Source organism: Lissotriton helveticus, chromosome 6, assembly GCF_964261635.1.
Source record: "Lissotriton helveticus chromosome 6, aLisHel1.1, whole genome shotgun sequence".
Lineage (NCBI taxonomy): Eukaryota > Metazoa > Chordata > Amphibia > Caudata > Salamandridae > Lissotriton > Lissotriton helveticus.
Genome location: NC_136067.1, coordinates 1,071,989,704 through 1,072,017,133, shown reverse-complemented (window position 1 = coordinate 1,072,017,133; position 27,430 = coordinate 1,071,989,704). Strand labels below are relative to the sequence as shown.

At 44.1% G+C, this 27,430-nt stretch overlaps 1 protein-coding gene across 4 annotated transcripts in view; it reads right to left on the bottom strand.

Moving 5' to 3' along the window:
* Nucleotides 1-26,789, bottom strand: part of SMOC2 (SPARC related modular calcium binding 2) — a 1,417,970-nt gene extending 1,391,181 nt beyond the window's left edge. For 3 of the 4 annotated variants that reach the window (XM_078648720.1, XM_078648721.1, XM_078648723.1), the window contains exon 1: nt 26,090-26,781. In XM_078648720.1, the coding sequence (XP_078504846.1) occupies nt 26,090-26,182 (93 nt within the window). In that variant the 5' untranslated portion in view covers nt 26,183-26,781. Of the gene's footprint in view, nt 1-26,089 lie in introns of all 4 variants that reach the window. The other variant, XM_078648722.1, reaches the window with a different exon arrangement.
* Between the last annotated feature and the right edge of the window lie 641 nt (nt 26,790-27,430).

The window sequence follows — 27,430 nt, the reverse complement described above, 5'->3', positions numbered from 1 at the left end:
ACCAGCACAATACAGATCTCTCAAGCACATATGTAAACCTTCAGATTTATCTTACCACTATAATTACTCCCTGGATTTTGTTGGCCCACAATGATCTCTGCAGCAGATGCCTTAACCCCATTAGCTATTTTAAAATGCAGACTTTGCATTCAATTAAGCTGAAGAACTGAGTTATTGCCACGTGTTTCCTTGTTGCCAATTTCATCATTACAGGGTCGTGAAAAATAAATGTATAATTCGAGGCCCAGGTTTTGCGTCAGGTTGCGTCACTCTTTTGGTACAACCTTGATGCAAAATCTAATTTGTCAAATATTGTAATGCGCTTAAACGTACTCATGATAGACCTGTTAAACATATGTGGGTGGTCTTAAGGTCTGGTGACACTTCTTGTGATGTCACTTCTTGTGAGGTCATGGGTAGTGATGCCACTTCTTGTGATACCATGTACGATGTCACACGCCGTGATGTCACACACTGTGATGTCACCTGCCATGATGTCACTTGCATACTGCCTAACTTGGTTAGTCCCCCCCACTTCTCTTTTTAGGACTTATGCCCTGTATACAATTGTGATCCTCCTAGCCCTGGGTCCTGGTGCTAATGCACCTGCTGCTCCATTGCTAGCTACTACCCTGACTCCACTGCATGTTGTGCTCGTTCACCTCGACTATTGCTCCAGCTGTACCAGGGCGCAGACCTCGAAAGGAATGGCCCTTCAATTACTCTGAGGCGCTCATAAATAGTAATGGAGATTGTACTCTCTCCCGTGGCGGCTGATGAAATGCACTAGCCCGGGGCTGCAGAGATTACAACATGACCAAAACCTGGAAAAGCAATTGGGAAACAAGCCCGCAGTGATCCCTAAACCATCTGGTCAGCACTTGTCAATCAGCTTAAGATATAAAACTTTATTTTCAGCTCAGGCTTCCAAAGTGCTTCCACCTGGCAGACCCAACGGGTTCGCTGAAAACAAAGAGACCTCTACTGCCAGGCCAGGTGTGGGGCGCGAGAGCTCAAAAACATGGAAAGTTCAAAAGGTTAGGAATGGGAGGAGTGAGCAGGAAGTGGGTGCCAGCATCGTTCTCGCGCATGTCAAAAGCTCCAAGGTTAAAACATGTCGCCTGGCCCCTTGGCCCCCTCGTGCTCTCGTTAGCTGTCCCAGTAATTTTACTTGGTGTCTGGCACAGATCCCAGTGGCAGTACAGCAAAGATCTTCACGACAAGAAGTAGCCACAATCATCGAATCAAGTTCTCCTGCATGGACAGCTGGTGATTAGGTGGCTTCCAAGCAGCGTGGACAACCCGAACATCTTAGCCAGAGAACAAAACACTTTTCCGTTCTTTTCTCTGCAGATAAACATTTTAGAGCATTATTTCACTTACTCTTTTCAATAAGTAGTTCCTTATTTAAAGAGCATTTTTTCATGCGTATTGCCCAAAAGTCAAACCACAGTATAAAAATACACCATTAGTTACAACTTACATGTTTAAAAATTGAGAAATCGGATACCTTCAAAGTATGTGTCCCTTCACTCCTAACAGTATAATTGTTCCACACAAGAGATACAAAACGACTTGTAGTGAAGTAATTTCAGTATTAATTTGGCATATATTTTAATTTCCAATTTAAAATTTCGATGAGTGAAAAAAATTGAATTAATTGCAAATAAGGAGTATCCAAGAAAAACAATGAACAGTCTTGAGTCCAGATTTTCAATAGTCACACAGAACAGCAGAGCCACCTAAGTTGCAGTGCTGCGTTGCGTGTCAAAAAGATAGCAGGAAAGCGCTATATCTACAGAAATATGGCACTATCCTGTTCTCTCCCCAGCACTGACACAAAACCAGGCAGACGAGCGCCACACACACCTTTGCATCATAGTGCAAGGTTGTGACTGTGTGACTCTTGTGTAGGTTTTGTACTGGAAAGGTACGTACTTAGAGTAGAAAATACTATGCTTTGACTAACTTTAAAACTTTTCCCTCCTCGGATGTGTACTGTCCTGTGCAGCACGCAAGTAAAGTGGGAAACGTTGGGAGAAATAAAAACCTTTCTTCTTTTTTAGGCCTGCTTCAAAGTGGCGTTATTCTTTGTATATAACCCTGACTACTATTGTTAGTAGGTTTTTGCATAAACAACCATGGGTTGTTGCACCGGAAAGTCCATGTACCACCCAAGGAATGCCTCCTTGATGCAGTCAATAAAGCCAAGCAGTGCTAAGTGTTGCTTTGTGTTACTTTAAAGGAACATTTCAGTGCGAAACAAGTTTTGTACTGGAAAGTAAATATAAGAAGAAGAAAAAATATTTTGCTCCTGCTTTGTGTCACTTTTGTGACACAAACCCAGTGCAAATATTTGTAAATATGGGCTTGGTTATAAATGTAGACCATTGCCCGTAGAAAGAGCCTCAAAACATATTTCAGACCTGCCAACCTAAAACTTAATTTCGCCTTGTGATGGGGGACTTGGCTTTGGAGGGTAGCTGCCGCTGATATCCCGGGGTGTTTTCACACTCCTTAATGGACATCAGCTGCTTACAGCCTGCAAAGAGGAGCTGAAAACCACTTTGTGAAGTGATTTCCAGCTCACATTGCCTGCCACCGTGTGATTTCGGCTCCTGGCCGGGTAATCGATTGCCTGAATGGAGCAGAAATCGTGTGGCACATGGTGGCACCATGTGAGTTGGCAGGTCTGATATTTTCATCAGGTTAACATATGAAAACATATTGTGAACTGGCCATTCTAAAATACTATCATTCTACTGTTCCATACTCTGCCCAATGGAAATGATTCAACACTTAAGATTTTTTTTTTGTTTTGAGAAAGCAAGTAATATATTACACTATATACACGCAGGCAATACATATACAATTTCTTACTGAATCCATAGTTAGCATAAATATAAAAACAATTACAACATTTCCCAAATGAAACTCCAAAACCCCCAACGGATTCCACTTTATTGAAGCCACTTAGATTTATTTATGACCTATTTAACCAGTCCCTTAATGTGTCCCATCTCTAATCAAATTTCAATTTTAACACGTTTCTAGGAAAAATACATATCTTTATTGGCAATCATGCTTTTAATTTTTTACGATTCACTACAAGCTCCGTGTTTTTAGGTCTCGCCTGTCGATGCGCATGCGCATCGAGCTTGCGAGCCTATTGCGGCTTAAACAACCTTTAACTAAGAAGCAAGGAATCGTGGCGATTCCTTGCAGGGCCCGTGACTTTTAAGCTCAATGCGCATGTGCATTGAGCTTAAAAGCGCGTGCACATCACAATCGCCGTCTGTTCCCTCAGCCGCATTCCTCCGACACCTTTTGAAGTGAAGCTTAGCTTCACTTCAAAGGCCCCGGCTTCTTCACACCCACATGCCGCTCTCGCTCTCCCCGCTCCGCCCCCTCCCCTGCCCGCCGTGTGCATTTCTCCTCCACCCCCTCCCCACAGCAATGCCCTCCGTCTTGTTCCTTTCTCTTGCTTCCACTCCCTTGGCGAGAAATCAGATGTTTGTGTTTTCGCTGCTGTTCATTTAAATTCTAATGCAATCTGCAAACGTGATTTTCTGCATGAACCATTATTTCTCGATGGCAGCGGCTGCGGCATTTTCTACCCCCACCCCCTTCGCCTTTCCTGGGGCTGCAAAGGGCTCAGCCTACAGACAATGCAGGTCTTTTTTCACTTGAGTCAGGGCTGAGTCTTTTTTGTAGTCTGGGCATGCCTGTCTTTTTAAAAGCTGGAAACCGCAATTGCATTTTCTGGTTCTACTGCCAGTGCTCGGGTTGTTTTGTTTGTGCTTGCTCTGCATTAGAAGCGATGTGGAATGGCCGGATTGCACGTAGGGAGGGATTCTTGGGTGATTGCATTTAAGCTCGGAATTCGCAGTGAAAATAAGCCAGCACACCCACATGCCGCTCTCGCTCTCCCCGCTCCGCCCCCTCCCCTGCCCGCCGTGTGCATTTCTCCTCCACCCCCTCCCCACAGCAATGCCCTCCGTCTTGTTCCTTTCTCTTGCTTCCACTCCCTTGGCGAGAAATCAGATGTTTGTGTTTTCGCTGCTGTTCATTTAAATTCTAATGCAATCTGCAAACGTGATTTTCTGCATGAACCATTATTTCTCGATGGCAGCGGCTGCGGCATTTTCTACCCCCACCCCCTTCGCCTTTCCTGGGGCTGCAAAGGGCTCAGCCTACAGACAATGCAGGTCTTTTTTCACTTGAGTCAGGGCTGAGTCTTTTTTGTAGTCTGGGCATGCCTGTCTTTTTAAAAGCTGGAAACCGCAATTGCATTTTCTGGTTCTACTGCCAGTGCTCGGGTTGTTTTTTTTGTGCTTGCTCTGCATTAGAAGCGATGTGGAATGGCCGGATTGCACGTAGGGAGGGATTCTTGGGTGATTGCATTTAAGCTCGGAATTCGCAGTGAAAATAAGCCAGCTGGCTAAGCACAGACGATCCAACCTCCCCCGGAGGCGTGCACGCAGCCTGGTGTTTCTTTCAACAGGGCAGGCCTATCTTTGAAAGGCATATCCACTTTCTTGCAGTCGGACAGCCCCTGCCGGGGCAGGGGTGTAGGCACCGAACTGTGTCCCAGGCACGGAGGCAACCGCATACCTGCTGCCTCTTGCTACAGGCAGCTCTGGCCCGATCAGTAAATATTTTCCCGAAATCGCAACAGGAGACGACACATTGCTGGTATTTTCAGTAGACAAATACACCTTTAGCACAACCTCACAGCTACATTCGGCCGTTGTCGTCCTTTTTTAATAAAATGGGGAAAACCCACCAGACTTTCAGGCTTCCAGGTTAAAAATTCCCCTGTGCCTTTGGAGTGGAAAGCCTGTCATTGCATTCGTTTTTTTTTAACGTGGTCGAACTTCGTTCGTGTTTTGGTGGCAGGTATGTGAATCTGTGGTGTCTAACTATGAAGGCCGCAGACTGCACTCTGCATTTGTTGTTTTTCCTTTCCCCCGTAGTTTGGTGTATTACCGGTTTCAGAGCTGTTTGGGGAGAGGGTGTGCTTGGCTTCGGCCCATTCCTGTGGATAGCACGAGTGTTGGGCTGCAGCTCTGTGTGCTTATGGTGTAGACTGTAAACATGACTCTGTTGCCGGTGCAACACTGCACGTAGGAGTGCTGTGTGTTGCTGCCCTGTTCACTAAGCCTGTCGGATTGTGGGCACTGGCTATCTTCTCATGCTAATGCCAGCAGCCCGTGAGAGCCGCTCTGCTTGACTTATTGATCGTCTCTGGACAAGACTTTCAACTTCCCATGCACGCAAAAACAACCATTTAATGCTGCGATGCAGCTGATCTGCGGTCAGAAAGGACCAGACTTCTCAATAATTGGCAGGCGGGTGGTCGCCAGCTTTATGTGCGGGTCTATTTTTAACTGTAAGCTGTTTCCTAAGCGTTAGAATTCCGTTTCAGCATCCCCCCCTCCAAGATTGGACCAGTTGCCTTCGATAGCTTCGTGTTTTCATTTTAGGTCTGGCGTTAGGCAATTTAATATTAGTAAAATCAAAAGGTCCTGGCGTTATCCAGCACCTTTTGATTTTATTAAAGCTATTTATTGATGAGACCAGCCTCGCCCCCCCCCCCTTGGTATATTGCTGTATCATTCAAATTTTTCTTCTGCCCATTACTGCCTACGATATGGGGTAGTGGGTCTCCTCATGCACCCGCTGTCTAACTCCACTGTGTGTTGATGACATTCTTCTTTCTCAAGGAGCACATCTGCTCAAAGTTAACTCACTTCAGGGCTAGTGACTACTATTGCAGCGTGTGCTTTGAAGACAAAGTGCGTTTTTTCTATTGGTGAGGACCAGTCGGCTTCCACAACACTTTACAAAAAACATGGCAAAGCAGATAAGTATTGACGAAGCCAAAGGGCTGGCATTCAGCACTAGGCCAGTAGGCTTTGCCAATGCTTGTTTAAAGATTACCATGTGCTTGGAGCCTGGCGGTGCCTGTTGGGAATAAACATGGAGGTGTGAAATAGCTTAGTTCTCAGGGTAGAGGTTTGGAGGGAGGCGGCAGCATCAATGACGTTTCAGTAGCAACTTGCTTACCAGGAGACCCAGACTCCTGAGTAAACAACTCAAGATATCTACACACACATTCTTCCCATTCCATAGCCTTTGGGTGGCAGAAGCCTAGTCTCTGCATGGGCTCTGTACCTCAGTGCTGCTCTTAAGCTATGGTAGCACCTGCTCTCCTGGCAGACCTTTTACTAGGAAAGTCACGCTTTCAGTCCTTCAGGTACATCACTTGGTGGGACAAGCTGTGAAGGCCCTACAGAATAATTTCACCAGCATTGTCTACATTCCTTACACTGGTGACTTCACCTTCGTCCTTAATGTGTACATTTTTTTTTATTTTGTAGAATCATTGAATAAATACATAGCTTTAGTTTCTCTTCAATGGAATAAGTTAGCTCTCATTACTATTGGATGTAGTAGGTTTTGGATGCAGTTGTGTAGCAGGCATACATACTAAAGTCTGCATGTTAATGGCCCTTTTCGTTATAAGCTTACTGCAGCTTGCCACACACCGTACCTATAGCGAGCCAAGGCAAGTTTGATAGTTTCATTGTGTCCCACCTTGAATTCCTGTCGTACTTCACTTTCTATAAAACACAACTTGTTGCCATATATTTATCATTTTGGGTATCTATAATGTTCCTCAGACTTGCTACCTTTTTGTTTTTTTACATGTGTTGGTTCAGGGCTTCAGTGCAAGAGACTTAACTAAGGTCTTTCTTTGGAAACCGTTTCCTGTAACTAGGTTCTGGTACATAGATCCTTTGTCAGCATCTGGGTTATTTGTCTCGCCAATTCATTGTGAAAGACCGCATTACCTAGACTGGAATTTCACACTTGTGGTCTATATAGTTGGATCACATCTTAACAATCACACGAAGGACCACTTTCCATACCTCTTGGCTTCAGGTCTCATATGATAGTTTAAACACCGTAGCTGCACGGAGTATTGCCAGTAAATGATTTGTGAACAGATGATTGGGCTTTTCCGTGATAAATGTAATATTCTTGGACACCAGTGAAAAATCACTGTTTCCACTAGATTAGTCAAGGCACTATGCAAATACATTTACAGAACTTCCGTAGCACTTTTACTGGAACAATTTACTGGTGAGGAAACCGTATAATAAGGTGAAATAAGTGCTTCAGGGTACTACAAACAACTCGTTTTGTAAAGTTAGATCTGCCCTGGTTTGCGGCTTCACATCTCAGTGATTCGTAGATGCTATTTAACTACAACACAGCGTTGCACATTTTTCTCGACTTCGGAAGGATGAGTCCCAATCTCATTTGTGCAAAGTGTTGTAATGGGATTATTGGAGAGTTAGAGAAACGTGCTCACAAGTTACATTTTTATGCAAATCATCTGAGTAAATAAACAATAGCATGGTGCCGTTTGCGTCCTTGACTTGATCTGGTTTTTATTTTGCTATTATTCTCACAAAGGCTAAGGTCTGCCTACTTTAGTATTAAGTGCTATACGTCGCATAAGCAACAGCTAACCATTCACTCAACCACGCAACGCCACTCGCCCACGCAACGCCACTCACCCACGCAACGCCACTCACCCACGCAACGCCACTCACCCACGCAACGCCACTCATCCACGCAACGCCACTCATCCATTTGCAAAACGAAAAATGTAAAACTCTTCTATTGCGAGACCTATTGCATTTTCAATGCTTGTTTCCTAGGGCTTCTATTTTATGGGTTGTGAAACCTTTTTTGAGCAAGGTTTCGAAAAAGATCAAGTTATTTTGCCGTATTGAAGACGTGCAGCTCCATTGGCCTTCTCACCTGTGCCACCCACACAACAATCGAAATTCACATGACACCCACCACATTGTTTCCATCCCAACATAGACAGACTTGCAAAAGGACTGAAAATTTGGGCATTTTCAAATTATACGTTTGTAGCTACCTGGGAAAGCTTTTACCTCTAGCACAATCAAATAATACTTTTTTAGGAAACATATTAATCTATATTAATCTTCTTCAGGGTTAGGTATAACCAATATGCAGAAAAATGTATACTTTGACAGAGTTTCTGGATAACGGGCTAAGAAATTTGTTATTGATTTCAGATCATTCTTAATCATCAATAATATATCCAAGGTCATGTGCCCAGCATTTGCTAACCTTACTTAGGTTGGGACATTTCCGTTTGTTGAATTTTAATTCATCCTTTCAATGTCATCTGTCCTGGGAAAGGAAGAAATGTATCTTGAAAAGATTTGACCCTGTCTTACTATGTTATGTTATGTTACTGGGTATTTGTAGAGCGCATGGCTACTCCTTAGAGTGTCCCGGCGCTAGCAGAAACCCTTAACAGAACAGTGTACACAACAGCAGGTATGCCTCATCTAATGTTGGAAGAGCCAAGTTTTTAAATTTCTCCTGAAACTAAGGAGATCCTGCACCTGTCTCAGGGAGGGCGGCAGGCTATTCCTTAGCTTAGAGGCTGCCACCTGGAAAGAGCTTCCCCCCATACTTGAACGCACAAACTTTGGCATGATCGACAACCGCAGGGCAGAAGACAGCAAGGTTCTGGATGGGGCATAGGGCTGAATTCTATTCCTAATGTAAGGATTCCCTATGTTGTGAACGGCCTTAAAGGCCAGCACCAGGCTTTAAAATGTACCCTATTTCTCACCGGGAGCCAGTGCAGGGACTTCAAATTAGGCAGCATCTGTGTCCTAGGGTCAACCATGAGGACGGCCCTAGCTGCTGCGTTTTGTACCACCTGCAGGTGGCCTAGTAAGTAATCAGGGAGGCCTAGTTACGGAACGTTGACATAGTCCAACCTTGACGTGATCAGGGCTTGGACCACTGTTTTCCTATGCAAGACTTGGAGTAAGGGGAGGAAGTTCCTCAGCATTTTCAGTAGTTCAAAGCATGTGCGACCACTGTTTGTACCTGTGACTTCATGGACATATCAGCGTCCAGATTCACCGCAAGGTTTTTAGGTCTCGCCTGAGCCAGCGCATGCGCTGCTCTGCAAGACATTTAGTAAGCTGCTTTTGAAAGTGCCACCACAGGCTTTTGGTGGCCTCAAGATTGAGTGCAAGCGAGCGTGCACGCGCGCAGCCGCCATCTGGCTTTGATCGCGATCACTTTTACTTTCGCGGCGCTCGGCCGTGTCACTTTCACGGCGGCACGGCCAATGCCTGTTTAAAGGTGACATCAGACTAAAGGCGTCTGCTTGGTGCAATTGTGAGGCCATTACACGCACGCTTGCTGCTTTAGAGCAGTCGCTTGCTGGCGGTAGTCCTTACTGACTACCAAGAAGGTTACATGTACCCACACAGACTTCTTTCTAACCCAGCTTCTTTGGAACTTGCTTACCTTTAGAAAAAATAACAGTAAGGCTTAATAGCAAAGATCCAACCACTGCCCGAGGGGGCATCGTGAGATGAGGGCAATGTAGATGCAACGGAGCATCTGCTATGTGAGGCGCGGTCATTACAACATTCAAGTGCCCTCACGACACACAGACACGGTTTGACTAGCTCACCATAAACGTGAAAACGTCAACCGGAAGTTCACGTTCTAGATGCCTTAACCAAAGGCCTGCTAGTCTCCTGAAAAGCGTACGCACGCCCCAGCAAGAAGATCCTGCTAATGTGCTGTCGACACAACCAACCGTGCAGATCGTCTGGGAAAGCTTGTGCTGCCCACCAGAGAAAACAACAAACATTGGCATTGCCAAACATTTTAGAATTGAAACGCTTAAAACAAGTTTTCGGGCCATAATAAGCCTGTTAGATGGCATGGTAGTATGAACAGCCAGAGTTTATTTCTACATCAATAAGAAATCTTGTAATGCGGCTGCACATCATGTAACAGTCGTGACAAAGAACGCACTATCACGTCAGGTAAGCTTGCTTTGAATTGCTGCCTGAAAAACACCTCTCATTTGAACAGAAGGCAAATTATTTCATTTTTCAGTAGAAGAGTAGTGTTGTAATTTACTATACTTGTTCTAATCCGTCCCATCCTCCACCCTTCCCTTCCCCAGAATGTTCTTTCTCCACTGTCATTCGAAGGTTCTACAGCTGACTCCAGCAGGCTGGAACCTGTGATGATATATGATGCTTAATAAAGACTTCTCATCCACTAGCCATAGCTGACAAGGTTTCAGATTGCTATATGTGACATTTTCATAATTTCAATGTAATTATGAGCGACTTTTCAATGACTATGAGTGATACTTTCTTGCAAGGAAAGCAAGCATTGGCATAGCCAATAGGTCTCGCTTTCGGGACCATATAAGAATTTAGTTTTGCAGCACAATATCCTTGGTGCAACAACATCAGCTGTTGCATGGCTAAACCTTGTACCTTATTAGTGTTTAGCCACGCAACAGTTGATGTTGTAGCACCAAGGATATTGTGCTGCATAACTAAATACTTCTAGGGTCCCAAAAGCGAGACCTATTGGCTATGCAAATGCTTGTTTAAGGTGGTGACTGGGCTTGCTGGGGGAGACATATTTTTGGACCACCATTGGCGCCATTCATCTCCTGGGGTACGTCCCCCAAAAATCATTTCTGGGTTACATAGCAGTTGATTTTGCCTAAACCAGGCGAACATCTTTGCCAGGCAAGTATTTATTTCACTTCCTCTCAGCGTATCATACTTCTCGCAAGTGAACAACAGCTGCGTGATGTCAGCGTAGGATATTACTTTTGCCCCGTATTCCTCTGCCAGGTGAACAAGGGGAGCCATATATATATTTTAAAAAGTTGGGCTCAAACCAGAGCCCTGTGGCACTCCTACTTTCATCTGGGGGATAAGGGCAGAAAAAGGAGCGGACCATGCTGTTTGCTGGCGGCTTTCCAAAAAGGAGGCGAACCACCTAAGGACCGTGCCACCAGTCCTGGAGTTTGTGCAGAAGTAAATCATGGGGCCCGGTATCGAAAGCCGCCGAAAGATCCAGTAGTATCAATACTGCTTTTCCTCCTCTATCAAGAGTACATTTAACAGTATCTGAGACTTCCAAAAAGGCCATCTCCGTACTAAAGTAAGCTCTAAACCCTGACTGGCTTGGATGTAGTACATAGGTTGCCTCTACAAAATCAGTGACAACAACATTCACATACTTCTCCAAAGCCTTGGAGAAGAAACGCAACAACGATATTGGCCTATAATTACTGGCTGCAGAAGGATCTGCTGAGGGTTTTTTTTTAGGAGCGTTAGAATCTTTCCATGTTTCCAACTATCAGGCATCAGTCCCTCAGACAAGGAAAGTTTAAAAACCAGGTTAACAGCAGGATTGATCCCCTCTGCGAGAGATGCCAATACTTTCGCAGGACAAGGGTCCAAGGGAGAGCCGGATTTTAACCCTTTCATTACTTTAAGAGATGTGGCCAGCGGAATAGGGGGGAACTCCAGGAGGGTCCCATGGAAGTTGTAATAAGCCAGGGGGTGCAAACCTATGCTGCCATTGCTCGCTTGAGGCAAGTCCCCGAACGAATCCTGGATGGTTTTGATTTTATTATAAAAATATTGCGCAATGTGGTTTGTCCATTCATAAGTAGGGGTGAAGGGGCTATTGATTGCATTGGGGGAACGTGAAAAATCCCCTGCTGCTGTTCCTAGCTTGTTCAATTTTCTAAGCCAAAAAATATTTTTTTCCCTCATGGACTTTGACGTAGTGGGCTTTCGGAGCCAATTCATAGGTAATTTTATTCACAGTGTCAAAGTTCTTCCTCCATAGTCTCTGCAGGCATTTACACATGCTTTGGCTTTTCCTTAGCACCTCTGGGAACCATGGGGCTCAAGCTCTGCAGGAGTTAGCTACTCGAGTTTTTGGCGGGGCTAGCTGAATAGAACACTCCTGGAGCCAGCCTTCAAGTGAGCATACATTGCTCTCTAAAATGCCACTAAAAGGAATAGGATGCTGACTAAGTATAGTGGCTGAAGCTTCTGGCGTAATCTGGTCAAAAGGCCTAAAGCTGCTTGCCCGCGGCTTGCAGTAGGATTGAGGCTGTCCTGGTTCCTTGCGTACTCTAAAGGGGAGTAGGAACTGGTCAGACCAGATAATGGGAAGGGGTGTGTCTATTTCAATCCTGGTCGTTGAAAAAATCTTGTCCAGAATGTGGCCCTTTTCATGAGTAGGGAGCAGGACATAGGGAGTCAGATTGAGGATGCTAAGCGATTCGCACAGCTTTACAGACTCTGGGTCAACCAGTTGGTCCATGTGTATATTAAAATCCCCAAGAGCCAGACAATGACTGTATTTAGCCACAATAGGGGAGATGGCATAGTCAACAGACTCCAAAAACCGGCATGCCTGCCCCGGTGGCCGATAGATTACCACACCGACAATCAACTGGTGAGCTGACCCAGTCAGATGGAAACCGAGGCCCTCAGCCTCATCTAACTCTGCAATAGGTAGTGGTAGGCAGGAGAGAGAGTTTTTATGTATAATGGCCATGCCTCTGTCCCTGCCGCCTGGTCTGTCCTTCCTTATTAACTGATACCCCGGAAGGATCGCATTAGCGATGGTCGGGTTGGAGCCCTCATTAAGCCAGGTCTCGGTGATAAACATAATATCTGGCTTAATATCAGTGAGAAAGTAGAAGAGCTGAAACTCGTGTTTTTTTATAGCTCTTGTGTTAAGAAGAATTGCCTTCAGATTGTCCCTTATCACAGCATTTTGAGAAGGGAGAGCGCATGCGGCGGAGTCTCCTCCTCTTATTGCCCGGTCAGAGTCGGGAGGGGGCTTGACGTCCCAGTTACAGTGTTTGAAGGAGAGACTATTAGTGTCTACTGAAAGGGTAAAGTGGGAGCCACAGCTCACCCACTTACCCATCGTTAATAGACTTTCTCTGCTGTAATTTATTTGATGAATGGAAAGGCAAGCATTACCTGGTGGGCAGCCAGCAGCATTTCCTGCGACGGTCGCCTCCGGGACACTGATGGGCGCAGACGGGCTTACCTTAGGTGTGCCTTTGGCACACCAGCGGCGCACCCACTGCACGCAGCATCCCCTTTTATTGCCCCCAATTCAACAACTAGACCGCACCTCTAGCAAAATGGCAGCCAGGGAGTATCAAGGTCTAAATAAAACCAGGTATCGAATCCCACCGCCCCCAGTACTCAGATTCAATTTCCCCACAATCCGGTTCCAAAAGTAAAAACTGTTAAATTGTTTAAGCACAATTTAAAAACAGTATTGCCACAATATTCTGTGCAAAAAGCAATTTTGGAATTAAGGACAACGAGCAGCAAAGCGGCTGACTGCTCTGTCGTAGAGTTGAGCGCGCTCGCGCAGTGTCCCGTTTAATCACCCCCAGTTCAATAACTAGACAGCACCTCTAGCAAAATGGCGGCCAGGAAGTGTCAAGGTCTGAAACCAGGTATCGAATCCCACCACCCCAGTATTCAAATTCAATTTCCCCCGAATACGGTTCCAACAGTAAAAACAGTTAAAATTGTGTAAGCACAATTTAAAAAACAGTAACATTATCCTAATAACTCATATCTGGAGCAATCCTTTTTTGTAGGAAATGAAAAAAAAAATGCTTACTAATTAAGAATAAACTCAAGGTAACCATCCTCCTTTCACCAGTGAGGCACATAGTTTCTTCTTTCTGGAAACATATGCAATTTCTCTCCCCAAAGGAGTTAAGACATCAGCCCATGTTTGATCTTAAAAAACTCTTGTTTAAATAGTTGGCAGAGATTGAAGCAAAAACAGACAATGCAGCACTGTGATAAATTTAAATTAGATTAAATCATCGCACTGCAAGGAGTTGGATGTATCTCTAGGAATCAAAATCACTGTAGGCTGGCTTATAGCTAGCTCCTGCTTACCCTACCAATCTGATGCAATAAAAAATGTAATAATAAATACATACATTACAAGTACACAGGGGGGTTTCGGGTAAGCCCTCTTCATCTATTAGCTTACTCATCTGAAAAGAAGTGCTCCCCTGTGCCTGAGTGAGGGGTTAGTACATTGCTTTGCCAATTCTTCTTTTTTAATTCTTTATCCTTCCTTGTGTGTTGAACAAATGACTTCAGGTCTCAGTAATTGAAAGACAATAGTACCTTTCCGTTGTGCCAGTAAGGATCATACACTCCTATGATGTGCATTAAGACTAAAACAGATTTTTACGCCTTATCTAAGTACACCTCCCTCCTAGGAAGGACCCATACATTTCCCCAAAAATATTCCACAATTGCTCATTTATTTTTAAATATAAAATGTGTATTGCAAGTATATATGTTTAGGTGGCAGTATGCTTTCAGTTTTTGTACTTCTTTTTATTTTTGTGGGATATACTTGCATTACAAAACGAAAAGAAATGAAACCATCAGACCAGCTTGCCACCCTCAAGCCTGTTGGCTTTCCCAATGCGTGTTCAATTTTGTCAGTTACTCAGCAAAGTTCATCACTTGGAATTTATCAGAAGACATAAGATATGCCAAATGCAGAACTCTGGAAATATACATTTTTCAGCACATTTGTTGTGGAGAGTCAATACTTAATTGGGATTTGTTGCTCACTTTTCTCTATCTTTTAGTTTATAAGAACATGTATTTTGTTTTAATCTGGGGAAGGCTTGAAATATTTGGGTGTAGGACACCATTTACATGGAAGATATTAGAATAGATGTTCTTGTGTAAATAGAATGACATTGCTTTATTGAGAATCTATATATATAGCAGGAGCTAATCTCAAGGGCACCAGAACACTTTACAGAATATCCGAACCAAAGTGAAAACAAACAAAGTACAACAGAAACAATATGATAAAGTCATAGCATAGTAGGAAGCTATAATAAACCTTAGGTAATAGGGAAAAACGTAAGGCATGCAGCAAATGACCAGAGAACAATACGGAATACAAAAGTGTGCTTCAGATGTTAGATATTTTTTTTAAAGTACAGATTTTTTGTGTGACAAAAAATATGAAGTATTGTTGCTTTTATATCAGATTCAAATGTTGAATTAATATGATTGTAGTTAAAACAAGTTTAATATGAGGTTTACAAGTGTATTTATTGATATGATTTAGTTGTGCCACATTTTGGTAAGAAACATCAACCATACTAATATTATAAAGAGAGAGCCCAAACCTTTGAGGCGGGTAATCTCAGTAACCACAGCACCAATCACAACACCGAATACAGCGTTGGAAAGGGCAGTTGCAGCAGAAGGACATAGGCTATGCAGACGGCCACCATATAGACGTATTTTTTTTGTAGAGTTTTATATAGCGCAAACTTGACCCGAACTGAATCAGGTATCAGAGCGCTTTACATAGCACCAGTTACGTTACATGAGGACACACATTCATTTTTGTTAGGCACGGGGAGATTAAGTTATTTGCCCAGAATCACAGGATGTTTGGCGTCGTTACCTAGACTTGAACCCAGATCCCCAGGTCCGAGGTCGAGCGCCTTAGCCGTTAGGCCAACTCCTCTATACAATTAAAAGGTAAAAGAACCGTGCCAGCAAAGTAGTCCCTCGTGGGCGTGTCTGCGTTGTGCTGTGGGCGTGGGCTGGGGGCGTGACTAACGCTGGGGGCGTGTGGTACAGCCATCACATCGTGGGCTGTGGGCGTGTGCTGGGGCGTGACAAACGCTGGGGGCATGTGTCCACCCTTCATGCCATGTAAGTCGTACATACAAGCGCCAATTACGTTGCTGCGCAGCATTAAGGGGCACGCTGGGGGCATGAGAAACACTGGGGGCGTGTGTCCGGCATTCATGCCATGTTGAACGAAATTGCGCCGCATCCAGGGGCACGCTGGGGGCGTGTGCTACGTTCCGCCCTTCATGCCACGTGGGTCGTACATTAATCAGAAGATCGTCTGCTGTGGCCGTGTGCTGGGGGCGTGACAAAGCGTTCACCTGGAGGCCTGGTAAGTAACGTTACTGCAGCCTCTCCTGCGCGCTGTTACTGAACTCTCTCATTCAACGAAATTACACACGCCTGCTACCATCGGCCACGGCTCTAGCCGGGCTCAGGCGGCGGATCAGTACACTAATTACACGCGCCTGATAACATCAACCAGGGATGCAGCTGGGCCTCAAGCGGGGGAACACGCGCCTGCTAACATCAAACAGGCCTGCATCTGGGCCTCAAGCGGGAAAACACGCAAATGAGCGTGTCTGCGGGGACAATTACTGCAGCCTCTCCTACTCGCTGTCACTCAACTCTCTCATTAAACGGATTTACCCACGACTGATAACTCTCTCATTCAACGACATTACACGCGCCTGCTAACATCAACCAGGGCTGTAGCCGGGCTCAGGCGGCGGATCACTACACCAATTACACGCGCCTGCTAACATCAACCAGGGCTGCAAATGGGCCTTCTCTGTCCCTATTCTAATGAAACAAAAAATGTTGTCTACTGCGAGATTTTAAAATAAATTGCCCTTGCTAAATACACACATTACACACATTCTATTTCATACCCGGACAACGTCGGGACGGGCTGCTAGTATTGGATACAATTAATACTGCTGTTGTCTCTATTTTCACTCCTGTATTCATCCCCTCCCATCGGGTTTCCCTGTGTATACTCTCTTCCCCCACAGCTCTGCAGAACTAAATTGATGTAGTTTTCCTGCTGTGCTCTGAATTAACTTTCTGGTGTTCCTAACTGTGGCATTATCCCAATGACCTTCCTCTGTGTTCCTGTGGCTCATGAATAACTTGTTTTAATGTATTTTGTTTCATATTATGTTCAAAACGTTGCTGGGTAACAGTTCCGAGAGAAAAAAAAGATGATTTCTAAGAAAATGTAATAGTGCTAAGGTATAATGTTGTTCTGATGTGCCAAATAATTGATGCATGGGATCATACAATATTGAATTTCTGCGTTAGCTAATTTTCTGTGCAAGAAATGTGTATAAGACCCCCTAATTCTGGGGTTGAGCCAGATGTTTAGACATTTTTCTTTTGTCTAGAGGGGATGCTGTCCAACCTTATTCTTGATTTTAATGCTCACTTGAGACTTAGAATTATTTCTGAATTTGGTTTCTCGATATAACTCTCAAATTGGTCCTTATTGGCATCATTCTGACTCTGTACCGCTTTCTTTTGAGATTTCTGTAATAACACCCTTTAACTTTTCCCCTGATCTAGAACTCAGTTATTGAGTGGTCTTATGTATTTATGAAACTCTGCTCAACTGATGTTTGGTAAGCTGCTCTTTTATGCTAAATCAACCCAAAGTGGAACTTTCAGAGGTCACTTTCGAGATATGATTAGTGAAGTGCTGTTCTAATTAATGGGGCACTGGGTTCAACTTCAACAGATTGGTAGCAGAGGATGGCTGCATAGGAGCATCATTTCTTTGCAAGGGGTCCCCAAATTAACTCCTGGTACCTAATTTCCCATCCCAGGCAAATAGGGGATTCTTTCCGCGAGCTGTTCAGAGGAATTTCCAGTCTCTGGAGTTTCCCTGTGAAGCAAGACTTGCAGTGCATTCCTGGGTGAATTGATTGATGAATAGCATTGTGTATGACGCACTATTTTTAACAGAAACATGGTAAATAATAGATCTGAACCTGATCTGGTACAAACTTTGTCCGCTTGCTTTACGATCCAGCTAAATGACCGCGATAAAAGGAAAGGCGGAGGCATTGCCATAATTCATAAAAACTCTCTTAAATATAGGGTTGAACCCAATATCATTCTGGACTGCAAAATACTTTTTTTGTATCATCACTCTATCTCCCACCCACGCCTTTACCGGAGTTCTCATTTACTGCAACCCAGATTTCAGTGGGACTAACCTGCTCCCTGTACCTGCCTGTGCTCCATCATCATCAGCCTGAACTTGTGACGTTTACCCTGTCTTGCACAGCCAGATAAGCGCAAGTGGAACTTTGTGATTTTAACATGTTGTACCTGGCTTTAATCTTTGGAATTGCATATCTCTAATCTACTTTTAGGATTTTTATTGTATTGGTGTGAAATATTGTATTAATTAATATTTATTATATACTATTACTTATTACATTATTATTTTTCTACATTGGTATAGGATTTTTCTAGTGTGGTGTTTTCACTTTATTACTGTTTAAGTGCTGCATAAATGCTTTACATATGGCTTGTGAATTAATCCAACTGCTTTTGTGCAAGGCTACTAGAGGTTTAAGCATAGGTTAATTTAATGACTATTTTTGGTTCACCCTTACAATAAATGTGGCTGTTGCTTGCGAAGGGCTCACTTTCCACCCCCCAACTAATAACCCAATTTCTCACAGTATGGCTATTACAAATGAAAGTGTGCCGCAAAGCTAAGATTGTGCATTCATTGGTATCCTCCCAACATATGTATACTATAAGTTATGCTCAAAGTGTGATTAACCCATACCCCAACCCAGAAGTACACGTTTATACGATCAGATGTGTCTACAGCATTTTACTGTATGTTACCATGCACTAATGCCCATAATGCAAACTCATCCTAGCTTGATAATACTGTGTCCCTACAAAGATGTACACTTACTACTCCTGCACCGTTATTTTGGACTACTCATATACAGTTAATAAGAGTACATCAAAGCAAATCTACTACTTTTGAGTGGCAGCCAAGGGTTAACATAAAGTACATTATTTGTAGATGGGGTAGTTGAAGCACATTATCCATTCCCCAATACATATTTCTTTCATATATTGTTCCTTCTCCAAGGATTACCTATTATTGTAGGTATGTTTCTGCACCTGGAACTAGAGGCGAGAGTGAGGGATGTATTGAAAGAAGTGTCCTGTGATTTTCAAACTATCCCTGTGAGGTGCCATCCTGCTATTCAACCCCTAAGAGGGGATAGAAACTGCGAGGGTTTTGGAGAATCATATCTGAAAGTCATATGTTTACATAGCATGAGTCAGCAATTTCATGACATATGGAATCGTGGAGTAACACGATTCATGTGTATTTTATATTGCACAAACAATATACTAGAACCATTAGTCTGTAACTGTTTAGCTTTGGAACATGCAACTGTAGAACTGGGCGTGATCCCCTAAATCCCTTATGCAAATGTAATGCCCTCTAGGACAGTCTCAACTTAAAGATACTGACCTCTCCTGCAGTAGTAGATATGTGTGACACCATGTATTCTCACACATTCCACCAAACCTTTTGTGCAGCAACGTTTAAGATGCCAGGGTGTAGTATGTCATCTAGCCTCACGCATCTCAAAAACCACCTTCAGAATAGTTTAATCTTCATTCATCATGCTATTACCCATGCAGTCTGAGAGAGCACTGGAAATCTGATGTAAATTGGAGCACTTGGAAACGTAGTCAGAGGTATGAAGCCCATTCTACAATTCAATACACATTGACAGAATGCGACACAAAGTTAAGCAATTAAAAAGCACTACTAGGACTTAAATGCATGAAAACAGCTTCCGATGGATTACAATAACCTAAAGGAATATAAAATATTTTATATATATATTAATTAAAAATAGAAAATCGTTAATTTGCACACTCTAAACTGTTGGACTAAACAAATCACATTAAATAAGTTAACAATGCCACTTTTCAGCGACGTCTGCAAATTATTCTGCAGTGATTTTTGGACAGGTTTTTTTTTCTCAATAAAATGTATACAATCACAAATGCTGTTGCGTGGTTAACCCCAACTGGCACAGAACATTAGCACTTTACTGTTTATGCCGTTATCACCTTACTGGCTAGAATTGTGATAGAGAAGTAGGTGCAGGAGGAAAGGATAGAAAAATTAGAAATGAGGGAGAGAAAGAGGATCGGACAGGCATATAGATAGGTATACATTATTGGCTTAAACTTTAGCGTCCGATATGTCAACTGAAGATCGTTTTGTCTCAACTCTAGATAGTCCAGCTAGTTTCAGAGTCCACCTGGTTCGTATTATGCAGTGCCTTGGGTCGTGGATCGTTACATTAATTAGGCAATCTGGTCGTTTCCTATGGATGTTCGTAGGGGTTCAGAGCCCTGTCTAGCACTTCCCATAGACCCCTTGTTGACGCTTTCCAGGGGGAGTGTTGCCGCGCCAAGTGGTCCGCTCCTCTGAGGTGAGTGACCCAGTTGATCCAACCCTTGTAGCTAGTTTTGCTGGTGTCTTTCCAGTTGTTTAGTACCAGTTTGACCGCAGCTGTCAGGAGTAGGTCCATTAGTTCTCTATCTCTCTCTCTCTGAGGAGAGATCAGTACGTATAAAGGCCGTGGTGAGGGAGGCAAAGTTTCTCGTTAGATTGCATTTAAAGACATTGTCTATAAAGTCAAATACCCTTCCCCAGAACACCTTGAGTGTTGGACAGTGGAAAATTAGGTGTGCTAAGTCTCCCCTCTCTGTGTTACAACTCCACCAGAGGGAGTTCTCCCTGAGGCCTAGGGTGTGTAAGCGGTCTGGGGTCCAGAAGGTTTTCTGGAGTAGCCGGAGTTTTGTTTGTGCTACAAACTGGGGTGATCTTGTTTCACGTGACTGAGGCCCACAGAGTTTCCCATTCCTGGGCATTTAGCGGGGGTGGATATGCTTATCCCAGTATTCGGTTATTTTGGTGTTAAGTTTGGTGGTCTTTGTGTGGATTTGGGGGTCTTTTGGCAGACCACCAAAGGTGTCAGGGTCACCCTATAGTCCACGGGGGTCCGGAATACAAACTGAGACCAACACTGGAGCCAGAGAGAAAGGATATTTATTACAATCTCATGAGATGGAGAGGCATCAACAACAGACACCCATAGCTGCCTGAGGAAGCAGTCTGCAGAATGGTCTTACTTCACGTGTTATATACTCTTTATCCAGCCCAAGGCATGTAAGGGAGTTGTATCAATAATCTTTTATTGCATTCCTAAACAAATAGTCAATCTGTAGAATCAGCAGGTGAGCAGCCTTTGGGGGTTTTCGAAGGATATGGGGAAAACATTATAATTACATAGTACACAGAGGTCACTTTGATTAATTGGTACTGCAGGGCATAGCATGATTACATGTCAAACAAAAGGTTAGCACAGGTAACGGTGAGGACCCTGCAGGGTGTAGTCAAAAAGCATGTTTATACAATTGAGTCCATAAATATTTGTCGTTTGGACTACTGCAGGGCAAAGGTGAGAGGTATGGGTGTGCAGTCTAAATATCGAGTTTTTTTAATCAATTGGACAGAATATCGAATGACAAATATCGAGATGTAAGTAATATCGAGGTAAGTAATATCAAGGTATTTTTTATAAAATTAAAAAAATAATAATATCAAAGTTAGAAATATCGAGTACTTAATATCGATTGTTTAAAATATCGGGGTTTTTTGTTAGGTAAAAATATCCAAACTTAAAATATAGTGTGTTAGAATATCAAAAGCAATAATATAGAGTGTCAGAATATCGATGTTTTAAATATAGACTGTTAATAATGTCAAAAAAGTTAAGGGTTTGTAAAAAAAAAATGTTTGTAGTATATACAGTGTCAGCTTCCTACAGAAACAAATTATTGCATTAAATAAAGTTGAAACAGCTGCAGCTGCCTGGAATATTCAATTATAATTCAATAAAAATGGTCATGTCATTATGCATTCATAATGTTGGAGGTGCCATAAGGGATCAAGGTGCTTAAAAACAATAGTGTTAAATACAGGAGCAGTGCTTGTGCCAATAATGAAACAAAAGTTACAAATATCTCAGCTACACGTGAAATATATGATGGGCACAGCCTTACTTGAAGTAGTAGATAACATTCGTCTGACCATGGACGCCAGACAATCTGCCATCCTGGTTCTACTCGATCTGTCGGCAGCCTTCAACACCATCTCACACAGTATTCTGTTAGAACATCTGGTGGAGATTGGTGTCGCGGGCTCCACCCTACGGTGGATTCAAAGCTACCTAACTGGCAGGAAATCAAAGGTTAAAATGGGACCTTTCACCTCAGCCAGTGTAGACAACGATAAGGGTGTCCCTCAGGGGTCAATACTAATCCCCACCCTTTTTAACATTTATCTATCCCCACTGGCTAAGGTGATCAGAACCTACGGTTTCGATACAGTGTCTTACGCTGATGACACTCAGCTCCGAATCACCTTAGGCCCTAACCCCTCGAATATGAAGCTCAGATTCCAACAGTGCATGCTCTCCATAAAAAACTGGATGTCAAACAACCACTTAATGCTAAACGCAGGGAAGACAGAAATAATGTTATTCGGAAATGCGAATAAACATTGGACAGACGAATGGTGGCCACTGGCACTAGGCCTCTGTCCTGCCCCAAAAAATTCAGTAAGGAATTTGGGAGTCACCATTGATGACAAATTATCTATGTCCTCCCATGTAAACAAAGTAGTGCACGCTAGTGTAGGAATAATGCGTAGCCTCAGAAAGGTTTTTAAATGGATACCCCAGTCATCCCGCAAACCCCTAGTGCAGGGCTTAATCATAAGCCGACTGGACTATGGAAATGCATTACTAGCGGATATCAAGGAAAGTTCCCTGACCAAACTTCAGACCCTTCAAAATACAGCAGCCAGATTGGTCTTTGACCTTCCACCTCGCACTCCATCTGCTTCATGCTTAAAGAAGCTGCACTGGCTCCCCATAAGGAAACGCATCAAATTCAAAATCTGCTGCTTAGTTCACAAATCCATAAATGGCCAGGGACCAAAATACCTGGAAAAAAAACTTAAGAAGTACTGTCCAACTAGAACCCTCCGATCCTCAGACAAACACCTATTAATAGTGCCAAAAGTACGAACGGTCAAAAATGGGGACAGATGTTTTTCAAAGATGGGCCCTGCAACATGGAACACCTTACCATTATCTATCAGAGCCGATACAAACCATAAAACATTCCGTAAGAACCTGAAAACATGGCTCTTTTAGACTTTGGGCAATCTTTCTACCATATCTCTCTCCTTAATTTCTGCAAGCGCTATGAAACCTATCGGTGATTTACGCGCTATATAAATTCAAATACATACATACATACATGGGTGCCTTTACTATCCAGATATATTACGTAGGCAGATTTATTTTGTAAAATTCCACCTAATTGTTATTAATCCATATCATGGCAGTCCATTCAAAGAAGTGTAAATATTTCAATCCCTAGTCAGTAGGTTGCTCAAGTGCGGTCTTCCTCATGATAGAGTAAATGATTCACCTCACTCCAATGTTGAAAACAGGTGTAACCACCTGCCCCTAAAGGCCCAGAAAGCAGTGTGTATCTCATCTCTGCTTCCTATTTAACATGGAAGTGAAATAGCCAGTAAGGTCTCTCCAGCATTACCACTTAGCAATAAGCTCCAGGGGGATTTGAAAACTGCCTGTGTGTAATCTTTTGCGGAATATGGGTATCATGTCCCCTGCTTGCCTTGTGATCCATACCCCTGGCACAAGAGACTGCTCTCTCAGGCCAGGCCCACATGATGGCAGGCCAAACCATAAATAATGGTAGCAAGTTTGCTATTATTGATGTCAATCTACACAACGATACATGAATATTTAAAAACGAGATCAAGTCACTGTTGACGAAATTTCCCACGATGACCTCTCCATCAACCCCAAGTTAGAAATACTAGGCCAGGCAGGCCCTGTGACCTAAGTCTGAGGCTACTGATTGACAGATCACAGGTGGGATGGAACGTAACTAGCCGGACAAACACGCCAACGGGAAAAACCCAGATTAGTCCCACAGATAGGCTTCAAAACCACAATGGTCCCAGGAGATTGCCCCCAATAAAGCACATATGGTCAGAAGGTCGCACACGTTCCAAAAACACCATAAAGTAAGTTAGATGCCACATTAAGTTAGGAAAACTCAGCCAACCAGAGCACAGCACGAAAAGAACCCGCAGCAATCACTCACCCCCCCATACCAGACATTTGGACACTTTATCCACTGGGCCTCATTGAGTTCACGCAAGGTCGAGTCGAGGCCCACCTGCATTCATTTTCCAGTGGCCTGATTTACACCCCATACTAGCCCTGCATTCCTTTTTTCTAAAATAACATTGACATTGTTTTATGATGCTCCAAAAACTGTATATAATGGTATTCAGAATGAGTGTATGTTGAGACAGTCCACAGACTCGTTTCTGTGGATGATTAATTAAACCAGCTGCTCCTGTTTTGCCAAATGCCTCTTGTCTTTTGTTTTTTTTCAAGGTAAATTCTTATTCCAGTAACAAGTTGAGACTACCCATGACATGGTTCAGTACCTGCACCATTTAAGGTCTAAAAGACACTTACTTCCTCGTGACTATCGCTCATGAATAAATAAATAGGTCTCCTGCGAGTGGGACTTGAAAATTGAATTCTTTAATATACTGCCCTTTACTCACATCAGAGTGTATGTTGGTGTTGTTACATTATGTTATTTGGTTTTACCACAAACAGGAGTTGGCCCCCAGCGCTATTGTTATGGTTGTACTATTCTAAAAGGACATGCCAGTAACCACGAACTGCCAATAGCGCCACCCCAAGGCTCTGAAATGCTCAGTGTGTCCTCATCCCTAAACTGCACTGCTCAGGCCACTAATCCGCCTAGGGACCCGCGGTACATCCGCTCCTTTGCAAACTGCTGGTGCTGATGAAAGTGAGTGGAGGAGTCTGCTCAGCCTCTGTCTGCAGTAGTCAACGTTGATCCCAATTTTCTTTGGCTTTGGGACTGCAACACCCCTCCAACCCAGCCTACCACGCAAAACATCAGTGAACGCTTTATCCCGTTTATCCCTTTAAAAAAGCCCACTGAGTGTGAACTTCGCAGTACCTGCAGTGTGTGTGTGTGTGTGGGGGGGGGTCTATTGCCCGAACGTCAGAATAAAACGTATATATCCTTCACGAATATTTTTTCTAAGCCCTGGAGTGCCATGTGTTCTGACAATGTGCGTTATAATAAATGCCAACATTTGGAGTCTCCCCAGCGCTTTACTTGTAATAAAAAAATACGTTGGGGCGGTGACATTTTTCTAGGAGGCATGCCAGCGTCGGTGCTAAATGTCGGGATTGCTGAATACCAAGACTGTCTATACTGTTTTCACCTCATGCCGCTTTTCATTCACCAATGTACTGTACTCTTTCTCTCCCTGCCACCCTTGCAGGTTTACTTTTCATCCCTGCATTCTGCATTTGACACTATTTTTCGGTCTTTGACTTCCTCCTGCTTTCAGATATTGCTGCTTTTCTCACTCACTCTCGCTCTAGGAGAAAGCCTGATGATTAAAAAGATGTCCCGGTCCCCAAAAAAGTGTGCCGGTGGGTCCTACCTGCAACCACGGCTCCAGTTAAGCATTGGGCTTCCCACATAGCAACCTCTCTTACTGTGATCAGGGCACTCTGCTAGCCCCATCATCGGTGCCACACACGTTTAAGAGGGAAATAATGCACGTCTCCACTTGTCAGGTCATTTAGATCGTCCTTTCTGGCTACCTGTCCTTAACGTGTGTTTAATCGATGACGGTGCTACAGAGCGTTATTCGGATCTGCTGTTATCTAAAGTGAAGTATTTACAGGTTTTGTCTCGAAATTGTGTTTATTGAGGGCAGGTGAGGGGCCGTTGTAGGCCGCTCCTGGGTGTGTACAAAAGCCCTCCTGGTCACAGTGAATGAGGCTGCCACTATGGGACAGTCGGCGCTTATCAGCTCAAAGGAAGTAAATAAAGGTCTTTGCAAAATCTGCCTAGAATATACTTTGCCGCAAAGTCAAAATGAATAACAAAAAGATGAACTTGCATACTTTCACTGACAGAAGTGAAGCACAACCGGCGATAAGTAACTCGGCTGTCACCGTCCAGGCGTGTCGCTGCATGCTGCACACCAACACCCCGCCACCCACCCTCGCGAGGTTTCACAAACTTAAAAAGATGACCGTGCCAGGAAACTAAAATACTGAATACGGTAACTCGAGCTGTCCCTCTCCTGCCTGCATGCATCTGAAATGCCAGAGCGATTTGGGCAAGGATGGGGGAGCGGCCGACGGGCACACGGATTCCCAGCCTCCCCGACTGGGGGGCTGCAAGGGGCGCGCAAACTGCAAGTCCTGCTATATCACACGCATCAGATCTACAAGGAGGGAATTTCCCTCCGTACACTCAGCAGCCCTTACCGTGATGGCGGAGAGTTTCTGTGCCTTCATTCCAGTGAGCAGGAAAAGGTTTAGCAGCAACAGCAAAAGAGGGCACTGCAGCACTGGAGACATCTCGCTGATGGACCGACTCTGCTCACTCGGTGCGCTGGAGGCGTCGCCGGGATTAGCAGCACCACTTTCTCCTTGCACTCTGCCTCCGAGATCAGTTCGTGTGCGGGATTTCCCCCCACTCCTCTTTCAAAGATCTTGGACAATGCCTGCTCCCTCTGGTGACTGAGCTTGCTGCCTTCCCAATACTCGTCTCCAGCTCCGCCGAAAGATGCCACTGTCTCTTCCCAGCCAGAGTCCACTCCGGTTTCTTGCACTCGTTCCTCCCCTGAACACAGACCTGACAGCTCCCTTGTGCTGGGAGGGCAGCAGTGCACAATGGACACCCTGGAGCTCTTTGCTTCTCTCCTGATCCCCTCCCCTTCTGCCTTATCAGATGCTAGGGCTGCCGGTGTCTATGCTTGCCCTCCGCACCCGGGTGTGCTTGTCGTCTGGGGGATGAGATGCTGCGAGTCCCACAGATGCCAGTCTTTCGCCGTGTAGCCTGCCAGCAGCAGAGCAGACGCGGTTGCGGCCCTGTGTGTGTTCACTCAGAAAATGAGGCTGCAGAGTGTAAGCTGGAGAGGCAGAAGAAGTGACGGGTGAACTTTCACAAACCCATTTCTCCCTTATTTCTAGACCTGGATAGTTTTTTTTCTCCGTTCGCTGCCCCTCCCCTGCTCCCCCGGCTCAGTTCAGTCCGCCCCCTTGAGTTTCCTCTCCTCCCCAGAGCTGCTGATCCGTCGATGATTGATGCACTCACCCCCTGACACCGGCTTAACTCCTCAGAAAGAAGGAGCAGAAAGGGGAGAGATCGCGGCGAGTGTCCAGCTTGTTAAAAATACAACAGATAAGAAGGTCACAACATCTCGAGCGGCGCGCCTTTCTTCCTTTTCATGTCGGCTCTCAGTATTTGCTTTCACGGTTTTATTTATTTATTTATTTATTTTTTTATTTTTTTATTTATTTAAGGCAGTTTTATGTAGTTCGAACTTTCCCCAAATGTGTCAGAGCGCTTTACAAGTACGTTACATAAGCAGAATGACACGTTACAAATACAATCATGACAATTAAAAAGGTAAAGATAAAATAAGGGATGCAAGTATTTGGTTAATGCAGGTATAGGAGACATATTGCGACGGTTGCGGCTTCAGTCTATCCAGTACACCCTAGGTTGTAAACAAGTACGCATTTCGTTAGAAACTGTAGAAAATACTTCACTTAGGCCCTCATTACGAGTTGGTATATTCCGACACGCGTGTACACCCTGTA